Source organism: Microtus pennsylvanicus, chromosome 13 (assembly GCF_037038515.1).
Source record: "Microtus pennsylvanicus isolate mMicPen1 chromosome 13, mMicPen1.hap1, whole genome shotgun sequence".
Taxonomy (NCBI): domain Eukaryota; kingdom Metazoa; phylum Chordata; class Mammalia; order Rodentia; family Cricetidae; genus Microtus; species Microtus pennsylvanicus.
In genome coordinates, this window is record NC_134591.1 from 61,469,132 (window position 1) to 61,483,221 (window position 14,090).

The 14,090-nt window shown below is 46.8% G+C and overlaps 1 protein-coding gene across 1 annotated transcript; it reads left to right on the forward strand.

Moving 5' to 3' along the window:
• The first annotated feature begins 13,359 nt into the window (after window positions 1-13,359).
• Window positions 13,360-13,888, forward strand: LOC142833896 (large ribosomal subunit protein eL21-like). The gene has a single exon (XM_075945765.1). The coding sequence runs from the start codon at window positions 13,372-13,374 to the stop codon at window positions 13,849-13,851; it is 480 nt and encodes a 159-aa protein (XP_075801880.1). The 5' UTR covers window positions 13,360-13,371; the 3' UTR covers window positions 13,852-13,888.
• The last annotated feature ends 202 nt before the right edge of the window (window positions 13,889-14,090 follow it).

Consider the following 14,090-nt stretch of genomic DNA (forward strand, 5'->3'; position numbering starts at 1 on the left):
ACTGCTTTTACAGAAGACCCTTAACTCCAGCATCCCAGTGCACCCACACGGCAGCTCACGCCTGTCTGTAAGGCAGCTCCAGGGCTGCTGATGCTCTCACACAGACATATATGCAGGCAACACATCAAATGAACAGAAAATAAAAATAAATTATGAAAAGGATTTGGCTGTTTTGTTTTTGTTTTTTTGTTTGTTTTTGAGCTAGGGTTTCCCTGTGTGCCTCTGGCTGTCCTGGAACTTGCTCTGTAGACCAGGCTGGCCTCAAACTCACAGAGATCCGCCTACCTCTGCCTCCTGAGTGCTGGGACTAAAGGTGTGTGCCACCACCGCCCAACTAGATCTCTTTATTATATGTGTATGCCTGTTTTGACCTCATGTATGTTTATACAAATGTGTGGTTAATGCCTACAGAGGCTAGAAGATCAGATCCCCTAGAGATGGAGTTACAGATGGTTGTGATTCCTGTAAGCAAGAGTTATTAACCACTGAGCCATCTTCTAGTCCCAAATAATACATTTTTAAGATAAAAAATAAAAAATACAAAGGGTGATTTGTGCCAGGAGTGCTGTCTTACAAATATAATCTTAGCACTCTAGATTTTGAGTCAGGAGGATTGCCATGAGTTCAAAGATATCCTGGGCTACAAAGTGAAGCCCTATTATTTATTTATTTTGAGACAGGGTTTCTCTGTCCTTGGCTCTCCTGGAATTCACTCTGTAGACCAGGCTGACCTCAAATTCGCAGAGATCCACCTGGCTCTGCCTCCCAAGTACTGGGATTAAAGGTGCATTTCACCACTGCCCGTCATAAAACTATTTAAAAACAAGTCTCCCAAACATCCCGGTGTGGTGACACATTCCTTTCATCACAGCACTTGACAGGAAGAGTCAGGCTGTCTACAAGGCCAGCCTGGTCTACACAGTGACTTCTAGGCCAGTCAGGCTACATAGAGATACCCTGTCTCAAACAAGCAAATCCTAACTAAAACAAGGTGACTTGTAAAATTTTCCAAAGGAGTCTCATAAACCATACGAGACGAACATTAAGTTGTACTTAGCATTCGTTGATTATTTACTTATAAGCAAGTTAGGTTTTGGGAACATACAAATTAATGTCTGCTTTTGCCTGGAGGCCCAGCTAGCTCTGAGAGCTGTGTAGAGAAATGGCACAGGGTTCTAAGTACTCAGCGTTATCAAAGCGCCGGGAACATGGTAGTCATTTCACAGTTGAGATTTATTGTAGCCAGCCCTCCACCCAATGGCCATTCAGGGGCACATAAAATCTTAGAGAAACAATTATTTTAAAAGGATTATTCTCTCTTTTACAAAAGATTATTTTCATATTCTTTCTTCACATAAGATAATTCCCAGCGTGACAGAAAATGGTCTGTAGAGAAGCCCACAAGCACGTTTGAAGCTGTTGCCTCTGAGAAGTGGGAAGATCGGGAAACTCATCATGTTAGGCATTTCTATGTTATTTACATTTCTTTTCAACGTTTGGTGTAAGAGTTGGGGTAAATCCCTATGCAACTGCATGGGAAGTGTGAATGAAGGAGGGGGGGGTAGGAGGGTCGTGCAGGAGAGAAAGCCAAGGGCCAAGATCAGCCTGTCACGTCCTTTATCACCTTGTCACACCTCTTCACACTTGTCCCTGCAAATCTGTCGGTGAAATCTTTTCAGAAAACAGTGCTCTGTGCTACCCTAATAGACTCCAAGACAGTGCCGGGTGTTTACAGTTCCAGTGGGGAGTTAAGACATCCCCAGGAGAGTTGGAGACAGCCCACGGTTAAGTGCCAGCAAAAGATCAGGAGAAAACCCGAGCATTTTGCCAAGGTTTTTGCCTGGGAGCCTTGGAGCAGTGATGTCATTTATAAAAATGGGAAGTCGGAGAAGAGCGCTGCTTTGGAAGCGGAGAGAGTGAACTATAACAGTTTATGTAAATTACTGCTTGGCTGTGAGGATGAGTGGGGCTGCCGAGAGAACGGCAGGGATATAATAATCTCCACCTTTTCTTGAGCACGGACTTTGTGCCAGGTCTGTGCGACACAGTCTGCATATGCCATCGTTGGGTCTCCAAGCCCTAGGAGGCCTTTATGACCCGTTTTTCCAGGAGGAGAAACGAGACTTGGAGAAGTGGCTAAGGCCTCACAACCTGTGAGAGAGTGACAGCTAGGAACAACGCTCTGTCACCCAGGAGGAAGTGGAGGACACTGTCTCTGCCTTCAGGTATAGGTGGAAGGCCACCGCACACGTGCCAACAGGCATTAACTTCGTAGAGCCAAGGCCTGTTTACCCCTGCACCCTCAGAGTGAACTCAGAGGAAGTGGGCGCTGTCAACTGAAGTGGTCAGGGAAGGTCTGAGGGGGGATGGTCTGAGCCAGGCCTTGAAGGATGGCTTTGCCTGGGCGAGGAAATGGACCAAAGGGAGCTGGTATCTCAAGCAGAAATGGTAAAGAACAAAAACTGAATGTAGACAGGAATGAATACTATGGGTGGAGGCTGATGGGAAAAACATGAAAGCTAGAGAAGGCTTTCAGGGCTGAGTCTGCTGTGAGAAGGAGAGGGGGTTAATGGTAATCAAGTGGGGGGAAAGGGCAGGTGAAGGAGAATGTCCTGGGCACTCACTGTGGTCTTCATAGTGGTCTGTATACTCATGCTCCCACCACAAATAAATAAGTAAACGTAATTTAAGATTTTTCAATAAGATGGAGAGAGATTGAGTGATGGAGGGAGGGACCTGATGTCAGTCTCTGGCCTACACACATACACACACACACATACATATGCACAAACAAGCGCACACATAAACATGCACAGGCACACACATAAGCACACACACACGCACCGTGCACAAATACACACATGCACACAGACACAAACACACACTCATACATAAGTGCACACACACAAACACATACCTGTGCACAGACACACACAAACATGCACACCCACCCACACACAAGCACATATGTACATACCCCACAAGCCTGTGTGTACACACATGCCCACATGAACACACATACATGCACACATGAGTAACCCCACACAAACATGTACACACATGAACATGTATATACATGCATACAAAGTTAATAAACGTTGGAACTGTTTTGAAGAGCAAACCTACAATGTCCGTGCACTGGTGGATTCAGAAAGAGGAAAGGAAAGAGACCAGGCTCGTGCCCTCACATGGGTACTAGGGATCAAACTCAATTATTCATGCTATTTTCACAAGCACTCTACTAACTGAGCCATTGTCTCAACCCCTAGATTGAGGTCATTCTTATGACCGCCCTCTATTGGTCCCATTGTTATTTTTATTAATCCGTTTTACAGATAGGGAAATTGAAGTTTGGAGAGGTTAACTTGACATAGGATAGAAAGACCCGGAAGATTATGGGCATAAAAGAGAGTAGGGTGGCTGGATAGATAGCATAGAAAGAGGGGAGGCTGGGGAGATGGTGCAGAGAGAGGGGGGAGACTGGGGAGATGGTGCAGAGAGAGGGGGGAGGCTGGGGAGATGGTGCAGAGAGGGGAGGCTGGGGAGATGGTGCAGAGAGAGGGGAGGCTGGGGAGATGGTGCAGAGAGAGGGGAGGCTGGGGAGATGGTGCAGAGAGAGGGGGGAGGCTGGGGAGATGGTGCAGAGAGAGGGGAGGCTGGGGAGATGGTGCAGAGAGGGGAGGCTGGGGAGATGGTGCAAAGAGGGGAGGCTGGGGAGATGGTGCAGAGAGAGGGGAGAGGCTGGGGAGATGGCGCAGTGGTTAAGAGCACCGATTGCTCTTGAAAAGTAATTGAGTTTGAATCCCAGCCCCCACGTGGCAGCCCACAGCCTCCTGTAACTCCAGTTCCAGGAGATCTGACCCCCCTCATCTGGCTTCCGTGAGTTTCTGTATACATGTGGTGCTACATATACTCAACATAGGCTCAGAAACTTACACTACATGTAAATTTTAAAAATATAAGTCTCGGGGCTGGAGAGATGGCTGAGGTTAAGACCACTAACTGAGAGGACTGGGGTTCAATTCCCATCACCCACAAGCTAATAAGTGTCTGTGACTCCAAGATCCACCTCCTCTCACAGACATACGTGCAGACGAAACACCAATGCAATAAATTATTTAAAATATATATAAATATTTTACTTTTGGGCTTTTCAAGACAGGGTTTCTCTGTGTAGCTCTGGCTATCTTGGAACTCACTCTGTAGACCAGGCTGGCCTCAAACTCATAGAGATCCATTTCAAGTGCTAGGAATAAAGGTGTATACTACCACCAACTGGCAATATGCCTTTTATGCCTTTTTTTTTTTTTTTTTGGTTTTTTTTTTTTTCGAGACAGAGTTTCTCTGTGGCTTTGGAGCCTGTCCTGGAACTAGCTCTTGTAGACCAGGCTGGTCTCGAACTCACAGAGATCCGCCTGCCTCTGCCTCCCGAGTGCTGGGATTAAAGGCGTGCGCCACCACCGTCCGGCTTTTTTTTTTTTTTTTTTTTTTTTTTTTTAGGAGGGATATCCCTTATAGAGAAATCCAGTTGAAACTGACGGAAAAGCAGTTAACAATTTCGCAAGGCCATTCTCCCTTCCTGGCTGCAAACCTACGGTTTCCTGGGAATCTCATCAGGAACCCCATTCACAGGGAAAAAGCACTCACTAAACCCTGTGTGCAGCCCTCTTGGCCCCCGGTTCACCTTATTAGATTATAGTTCCATTCAAGACATTGCTGGAACCACCCTGTAATCTCACTTATGAAAAGAGAGAAAAGGAGAAAAAAATTCTTGGCAACCTTTACCCTACTCTTTTTCTAAATTAATTCTTTTATATTTGAAACTATCAGACATGCATATAATGTGTTTTTATCAAATCCACCCCTCATCCTCTCCCTTCCATCTTCTCCCCCATCTCCCCATGCCTTTTCCCTCCCGAATTCATGTGCTTAGCTTTTACCCCAGAGGTCACACTTAGTGTGCTTACCTGTGTTGCCCTGATGCAGGACCATCTACAGAAGTGGTTCTCAGACTCCCTAATGTTGCGACCCTTTAATTACAGATTTTTTTGTTCTGCGGAGACCCCCCACCACCATAAAATTATCTTTGTTGCTATTTTGTAACTGTAATTTTGCTACTGTTATGAATTGTAATATAAATTTCTGTGTTTTCTGATGGTCTTAGGCTGCCCTATAAAAAGGTCCTTTGACCTCTAAAGGGGTTGCGACCCACAGGTTGAGAAGCACTGATCTACAGCATGTGGAGCCTCTCAGGGTCACCTCCCCGAGAGGTGACCTCAGGTAAGACTCTTGCACCATCAGTGTCCATGAATTGCCATCAGCTTCTAGATCGGGGCAGGCCTGCGTGAGCCATTTCCTCTCTCTTAACAATCTTTGGAGATGTAATTTGAGAGCCACGAAAATGGTTTCTACCGTTAAAGTTAAAACAATTCATTTCAACTCTTCCTTAAAGAGCCCATATCCATACTTGGATATGTCTTACTTTCTTTCTTTTTTTTTTTTTTTGGTTTTTCGAGACAGGGTTTCTCTGTGGAGATCCGCCTACCTCTGCCTCCCAAGTGCTGGGATTAAAGGTGTGCACCACCACTGCCTGGCTATGTCTTACTTTCTTTGTGAAGGCCTCTTCCCTCCCAATCCTCATGCTCAAAGCCTATATGAAAATATCTTTAATCCCAGCACTCGGGAGGCAGAGGCAGGCGGATCTCTGTGAGTTCGAAACCAGCTTGGTCTACAGAGCAGGTTCCAGGACAGCCAATGCTGCACAGAGAAACCTTGTCTCCAACAACCAAATAAATAAATAAAATCTGAAAATCTGCTTTGCGTTGGATACTTCTGAAATCCCCTTCTGCGTTGAAGCCTCAAAGCCCGCTTTGGTTTGAATTAAGGTCCTTGCTAGACAGAAGGAACTCCTCAGGGCCGCTGAGGGTGGTGGGGTGAAGTTGTGTTTCCCCTCTATGCTAACAAAATAGCAGGACTCAAATCAGGTGATCAGGAAGTGATTAGATGATATCCGAAGCTGTGGGTGGTTGTTGCCTCCCCAGAATGACTTTCTGTCTTTTTATCCTGTGGAAAAGATTATTTGTTTCTTTATTTCTTTCTTTTCCAGACAAGGTCTTACTATGTCACCCTGGCAGTCCTGGAACTTGTTAAGTAGACCAGGCTGCCCTCAGACTTTCATGAAGACCCATCTGTCTCTGCCTTCCCAGTGCTGGGATTAAAAGAGTGTACCACCTGACTTTATTACATTTTTATTTCTTTATCTCTTGCATATGTGTGTGCAACAACACACATGGGCACATACCATACTGCACATGTGGAGGTCAGGATGACCACGTGAGTCCCAGAGCCTGAGCTCAGGCCGTCATGCAGGACTCTAGCTATCTGCCTTTACCACTGAGCCAAATAAAAGGCTCTTTATTTATATTTATTTATTTATTTAAATTTTACCTATTTTTATTTTATGTGCGTTGGTGTTTTGCCTGCATGTATGTGTGAGGATGCCAAATCCCCTGGAACTGGAGTTATAGATCATTGTGAGCTGCCATGTGGGTGCTGGGGATTGGACCCAGGTCCTCTGGAGGAACAGTCGGTACTCTTAACCATCGAGCCATCTCACCAGGCACTTTTTTATTTTTTTAAATATTTTAAATAAATATTTATTTATTTCATTTTTAAAAAGTATTATGTATACAGTGTCCTGTCTGCATGTATGTCTGTAGGCCAGAAGAGGGCGCCAGATTTCATTACAGGTGGTGGTGAGTAACCATGTGGTTGCTGGGAATCGAACTCAGGACCTCAGTCAGTGCTCTTAACCGCTGAGCCATCTCTCCAGCCCTATTTATTTCATTTTATGTGTATTTGTCTGCCTGTATGTATGTGTGCCACAGATGTGCCTAGTACCCAGGGAAGTCAGAAGAGGGTGTTGGGTACCCCCAAACTGGAGTTAAAAAATTATGAGCTGACATGTGGGTGCTGGGAACCAAACCTGAGTCCTCTGTAAGAGCAACAAGTGCTCTTAACCACTGATCGAACTCTCCAACACCAGCCCCTGTTTTTGTTTTTGTTTGCACTTGGGACAGGATTTCTCTGTGTGGCTCTGGCTGTCTTGGAACTCACTCTGTAGACCAGGCTGGCCTTAACTCAGAGATCCACCTGCCTTTGCCTCCCAAATGCTGGGCTTATAGGCATGAACCACCACTGCCTGGTTCCTGTTTTTGTTTTTGTTTTTTTGACACAGGTTCTTACTATGTAGCTCAAATTGCCCTTAACCCTCCCACCCCACACACACACCTTTTTAACAAATATTTATTTATTTATTATGCATACAATGTTCTGTCTGTGTGTATGCCTGAAGGCCAGAAGAGGGCACCAGACCTCACTACAGATGGCTGTGAGCCACCATGTGGTTGCTGGGAATTGAACTCAGGACCTTTGGAAGAGCAGGCAATGCTCTTAACCACTGAGCCATCTCTCCAGCCCACACACCTTTTTTTTTTTAAAGTCAGGGTCTCTCTATGTAGCCCTACCTGTCCTGAAAAATCACTCTGTAAACCAAGCTAGCCTCAAACTCAAAGAGATCCACCTGCCTCTGCCTCCTGAGTGTTGGGATTAAAGGTGTGTAATAGGAAGCCCAGCTGCCCTTGAACATTTTTTTTTTTAAAAAAGATTTTTGTATTATATATACAGGGTTCTTTCTGCATATATCCTACAGGCCAGAAGAGGGCACCAGATCTTATTACAGATGGTTGTGAGCCACCATATGGTTGCTGGGAATTGAACTCAGAACCTCTGGAAGATTAGCCAGTGTTCTTTACCTCTGAGCCACCTCTCCAGCTCCCACCCTTGAACTTTTTAATTCATGATTTTCTTGCCTCGGTTTCCCACGTACCTGGCTGCTGCCCCAGGATCTCCTAAAGGAAACTTTGTATATGAGATCCGGGAGATGACTAGCGTGTGCCCTGAAGCTTCAAATTTATCAGTCGTTTAAACCAGTGTTTAAACGTGGTGCCCTGCGTGGGTGGTTCCCAGTGGCTGGGATGCTGAGCTTCTGGTGGTAGGCTCTGCTAGTCGCAGCACCATTCAAGTCTACTCTATTGAATTACATAGCTTCCTCTTTAGACAGTCCTGGCTTCGCCCCAGGGGTTAGGAGGGACAGTGTGGCTTTTAAGCTTCCTTTTCATCAGGGATGGTGAGAGTTCATCCACTGCCTTAATTGTCAGGGTGCCCAGGCAGAATCAGGGACATGTGGCTGGTCAGTGTCTCTCCCTGGTAGTTCCCATGGCTGCTATCACTTTTCTCCTCTGAACTCGGCGGGGAGAGGCTGACTGAGTCCGTAGAAGCTTCCACCTGGCAGTCGGGGGCCTGTGTGACAGCTCCAGTTCCCTCCCAGCAGCCTCAGCTATGGCTTGGGCAAGACCTAGTAAAGACACGATCTTAGCGACAGCAGCCTGGGTAGGGAGGAGACTGGCATCCAGAGTTCCCTGTGGGGTTCTGGACCGAAATGAGAGAGTGAGCTTACAGACACTGCGTGATTGGTCGGGCAGAGCGAGGAGGGGCATGGGGCCAAACGCCTCTCTTCTCCTGGGTTGTTAGTCAGAGAGCCTCCGGGAAAATGTCAGCCATCCCGATCTGATATAATTTCAACCCCCCTGCTGGATAACTGAGCCATTTTCTGTGCGCACGGTCAGCAGCCGATTTTTCTCAAGGTGAAAGCAATTAGGCCTTCATCCCCCTACTTCCCCAGCTGCTTGAAGAAAAGATGGAAGGCGAACAGTCTCGGCCTGCCAAGGTCAGGCAGGGTGCTTGGGCGGCTGTGGTAATTGGTTCACCACCTGCTCACACCTCCTCTCAGGTTGTCGGTGTCCCTCAGGGCTGAGGCGGTGGAGGGCAAGGGCAGCTGTTTTTCCACTTGTCTCCATAACAAGACAAGGCAGCTCACCCAGCCCCGGGGCCGGGGAATTATTATTAGCAGGAATGCTGTGAGCCAGGCCTAGGCGGTGCACACAGGTGGTGCACAGATGTTCTCTAGGCAGGAGAACACTCTGGAAGGTGAAGGAATCCACTCATTCAGTTAATGTGACACACTTTCCTGGTCCTTGTGGTCTGGGGATTGACAGCAAAGGCCATCTACAGGGCTGTGGAGAGTCACGAAAGAGGAGGGCAGGATGCCAAGGAAACCTCATCTGCAGCAGAAGTGCGGACAGGCTGGGGGGAGGGATGAAGATCTCACTGTAGATGCTTGGAAATCGGTAGGCTGAATGGAAAACAGGCACTCCTGATTGCTCCTACTCTGCCGAGTTGGAAGAGCCACTGGTGTAGAGTTAGGTACTTTTCTAGGAATTTACCATACTATTTCCAGCTATACATTTATATCTCTGTGGGGCTTTTTTGTCGTTGTTGTTGGTGGGGGTTTTGTTTGGTTTGCTTTTGAAGTCCTGGCTGGCCTAGAACTCACTGTGTAGAGCAGCTTGGCCTTGAATGCACAGAGTTTTCTGCCTCTGCCTCCTAAGTGCTGGGATTAAAGACAGGTCACCGTGCTCGGCTGTATAGTCTCCTTTTTATGTTTTTACAGTTAAATGTTTGTTTTTATGTGTGTGCAATATCCATAGAGGCCGGAAGGACACTAGCTCCCCTAGGACTGGACTTACAGTTAGCTGGGAGCCACCCGTAAGTGCAGGGAATTGAACCTGGGTCCTCTGGAAAAGCAGCCAGTGCTCTTAATTGCTGAGTCAGCTCTCCAGTCCTTACTCTCCTTTTTTTTTTTTTTTTTTTTTTTTTTAAAAAATGGGATTTTAGGGGCCAGAGAAACACCTCAGTGGTTAAGAACACTTGTTGCTCTTGCAGAGGACCCAGGTTCAATTCCCAGCACCCATGTGATGGTTTATAATCACCTGTAACTCCAGTTTCAGGGGACCCAATGTACATGCAGGCAAAAACATTTCTATACATAAAATAAATCCAAAAAAGGGTGACAGGTAATTGTAGCCTGGTGGCGAAAACACGTAATCCCATCACTCAAGAGTCAGGACGGTGGTGGTGCATGACTTTAATCCCAGCATTTGGAAGGCAGAGGCAGATGGATCTCTATGAGTTCGAGGCCAGCTTGGTCTACAGAGTGAGCTCCAGGACAGCTAGGGTTGTTACACAGAGAAAATCTGTCTCAAACAACAACAAGCAAACAAACAAAGAGTCAGAAGAATTTCTGAGATTTCTAGAGTCTCAAGACTGAGACTTTGTCTTAAAAATAAATAAGTCATGGGGTTGACAAGATGGTTCCAAAGGTAAAGCATTTGTCATGCAAGCCTGATGGCCTGAGTTCTGTCTCTGGACACCACATAAAGGTAGAAGGAGAGACCCAGCTCCACGATGTTGTCCTCCACACACACACACACACACAATAATACTACTAATAAATAAGCAACAGATGGTATATACTTGTAATCCAAGAAATGGGGAGGTGGAGACATGAGGATCAGGAATTCAAAGACAGCCTCTGTGTGTGTGTGTGTGCGCGCGCGCATGCGCGTGCATGTGTGTGTTGCACACACACGAGTGCATCCACAGCATTCAGAAGCCAAAGCAGGCGGTCCGGTGTCTTCTGTTGCTCTCAGCTATCTGCCTGGTTGCCTTGAGACAGGCTCTCTCATTGAGAACTGGAAACTCTCCAGGTGGCTGGTCAAGGAGCTCTTTGTATCTGTTTGTCTCTATCCCTCATTGTCAGGGTACCAAGTATGGCTTTTTTATGTGTGTGCTAGGGATTCACACTCAGGTCCTCACGCTTGTCCAGTGAACATGCTTGCCCAACTGAGCCATCTCCCCAGTCCCAATAAACACGTATGTTTTAAAGAAGAAGGGAGGAGGGCTGGAGAGATGGCTCAGGTTTAAGAGCACTGACTGTTCTTCCAGAGGTCCTGAGTTCAATTCCCCGCAACCACATGGTGACTCACAACCATCTGTAATGAAATCTGGTGCCCTCTTCTGGGGTGTAGGTACGCATGCAGACAGAACACTGTATATAATAAATAAATAAATCTTAGAAGAAGAAGAAGAAGGAGGAGGAGGAGGAGGAAGAAGAGGAGGAGAAGGAGGAGGAGGAGGAGGAGGAAGAAGAGGAGGAGGAGGAGAAGGAGGAGGAGGAGGAGGAGGGAGGGCAGCAGACCTGGCAGTAACTAAAAGACTGTCTTTAGCCAGTAGAATGGCTTTTTTCCTTATTTTTTTAAAAGATTTATTTATTTTATGTATATGAATACTCTATCTGCATGTATGACTTTAGGTCAGAAGAGGGCATCAGATTCCACTAGAGAGGGTTGTGAGCTGCCATGTGAATGCTGGGAATTGAACTCAGGACCTTTGGAAGATCAGTCAGCACTCGTAATAGCTGAGCCATCTCTCCAGCCCAAGAAAATGTTTTTTTTTTTTTTAAAAAAAGGATCATTTAATGCGCCTAGTCTTCCAGTTGCTCCCCCCCTGTCTTCACAATATAGACAATGCCTTTTACACAGCAATTACAAGTGCTCCTCCTTGTTGAAGGTTGTAAGATAGATGGAAGTGATTTTTTTTTAAGGTGAAAATTGAAAGATGAGGGAGATTAGTCAGACAAAAGGGTGGTTCTCTGAAGAAAGGGGTCTGGAAAAGCAGCAGCAGCAGCGACCCCACTCACTGTACAAGCCTTCAGCCTCCCCTCTGGCTTTAGCCCCCCTGCCTCTTCCATTGCCAATTTTTCCCACTCTCATTTGCAGGGCATTGCAGCCCTCTTTGTCTTGTGCTAGCCCTGGGGAGCTTCATTCTTTATGCCAAAGCAACTTATTAAGTGTTTTCCTAAACAAAGAGCCATCTACCCGGAGAAAAATTATGCCACTCCCAGGACAGACAAAAGTAGCTGCAGGCAGTTGGGGTTTTAAATAGCAATTTAAAAAAAAAATCTGTTGTGTGCATAAAGCACCTGGCAGTTCCTACAGGCTGGTCGTCTGTCTCTGGGATTGTTTTCCATGGATTTCTCGTTGCCTTGGCTGCTGCAAAGATCCTGCCTCCCTCTTGAGGAATCCATACTCCCTTTCAGGCTGCCCATCTTTCACGCCGGCACTCGAGACTGTAACCCCAGCACTGTGGAGGCCGGTGGTAGGATGGCAGAGACTTTGAACTAACTGAGCTACCTTGTTTCAAACAATGAAGGGCTGGGGGTGTGGCTCGGGGGTAGAGGGCTAGGCTGATGGACCAGGGAGCTCCCAGGATCTGCCTGTCGATGTCCCAGGCTTGTGCAGTCGTGAAAAAACACTCTGAGCTCAAGCGTTGCAAACACACAAAAGCCTGCTTTCACTTTGTGGTACGGCAGATCAGATCTCGGCCCTCACATATGCTACATGCTCTCCCACTGACCCCCGGCCCCGGCTCCTCCTTCTTTCTTGGCTGCTTTCAAAATGATGAGGGATAGCAAGATGTGGGGGGCTCACCCGTTAGCCCCAGCTCTTGGGCAGAAGCAGGCAGATCTCTAGGTTCGAGACCTGGTCTACAGAGCGAGTGCTGGGACAGTCAGGGCAACACAGAAAAACCCTGTCTCAGAAAAAAACAAAAAGAAAAAAGCAACAAAACAAAAGATAAGAGGCTGGAGAGATGGCTCAGCCGTTACCAACACTTGCTGCTCTTCCAGAGGACTGGAGTTTGATTCTCGGCACACGCATTGGGTAGCTGACTGCCACCTATAACTCCAGCCCCAGGGGATCTAGCACCCTCTTCTGGTCTCTGAGGGTACCCACACACATGTGTAATGAACATACATGCTTTTAAAGTCTTGGGGGAAAAAAGTACTTTGTGTCCCCACCTCTCTCAGCTCAAAGCCTGGCACACAGCTGACACTTTGGGAGTGTGCTGACTTGGGCTCCTCTGCTGTTCTGAGCTCACAGGTGACTCTCCGCTGCTGTGGGCCTGCTCTGATCTGAGCCCCTAGGGGAAGACGTCAGACAGCAGAGGGAAAATTAAACAAAGCCTCTGGCCTTTTGTTCTTCATCTACGCGCTGGATTTTACTCAGGAATCTATCATATCAAAGTATAAACTGTAAAATACCCACAATCCCTAGCTCTGTGCTGTCTTTAAGGGGAGGGAATAAGCCCTCGCAGGTACAAAATAGATATGGTAATACGCACTTGGAGAAATTGTTATTCTGTATTGTGTGTGAGTGTGTGTGCCTGAGGTGTGTGGGTGTGTGCCAATGCCCACGTGTGGAGGTCAGAGGACAGCTTTGTGAAGTTGGTGCTCTCCTTCCAACTTTCCTTGGGCCATTGAAGTTTATCAGGTGAAAACGTGTGTAAAAGTCTATCTGGTTGTTCACTTAAGAGTTGTGCACTCGGGCACCCATCTTTCAGTAACTCGCCAAAATGACAAACACCAAGGGAAAGAGGAGGGGCACTCGCTGTATGTTCTCTAGGCCCTTTAGGAAACATGGAGTTGTTCCTTTGGCCACGTACATGCGGATCTACAAGGGCGATATTGTAGACATCCAGGGAATAGGCACTGTTCAAAAAGAAACACCCCATAAATGTTACCATGGCAAAACCGGAAGAGTCTACAATGTCACCCCGCATGCTGTGGGCATCATTGTAAACAAGCAAGTGAAAGGCAAGATTCTTGCCAAGAGAATGAATGTGCGGATTGAACACATCAAGCACTTGAAGAGCAGAGACAGCTTCCTGAAGCAGGTGAAGGAGAACGACCAGAAGAAAAAGGAAGCCAAAGAGAAGGGCACCTGGGTTCAGCTGAAGCGCCAGCCTGCTCCACCCAGAGAAGCACACTTCGTGAGGACTAACGGGAAGGAGCCTGAGCTGCTGGAGCCCATTCCCTATGAATTCATGGCCTGATGTACAAAAAGAAATAAAAGACCTGGACTGTAAAGGTTTTTTCAAAGAAAGAAAGAAAGAAAGAGTTGTGCACTCATAAGAACACAGCCTTGTACTTCAGTCGCCTTTAGAAGTGAGCCAGCACAAGGGCTCAGCTATGCTTTTGGTGGTACCTCTAGTGATAAAACTCGGGGTCTATGTATGCCAGGCGAACTCTGAATCACAGTGGTACTCCCAGCTATATGCAAAATTTTGATGTT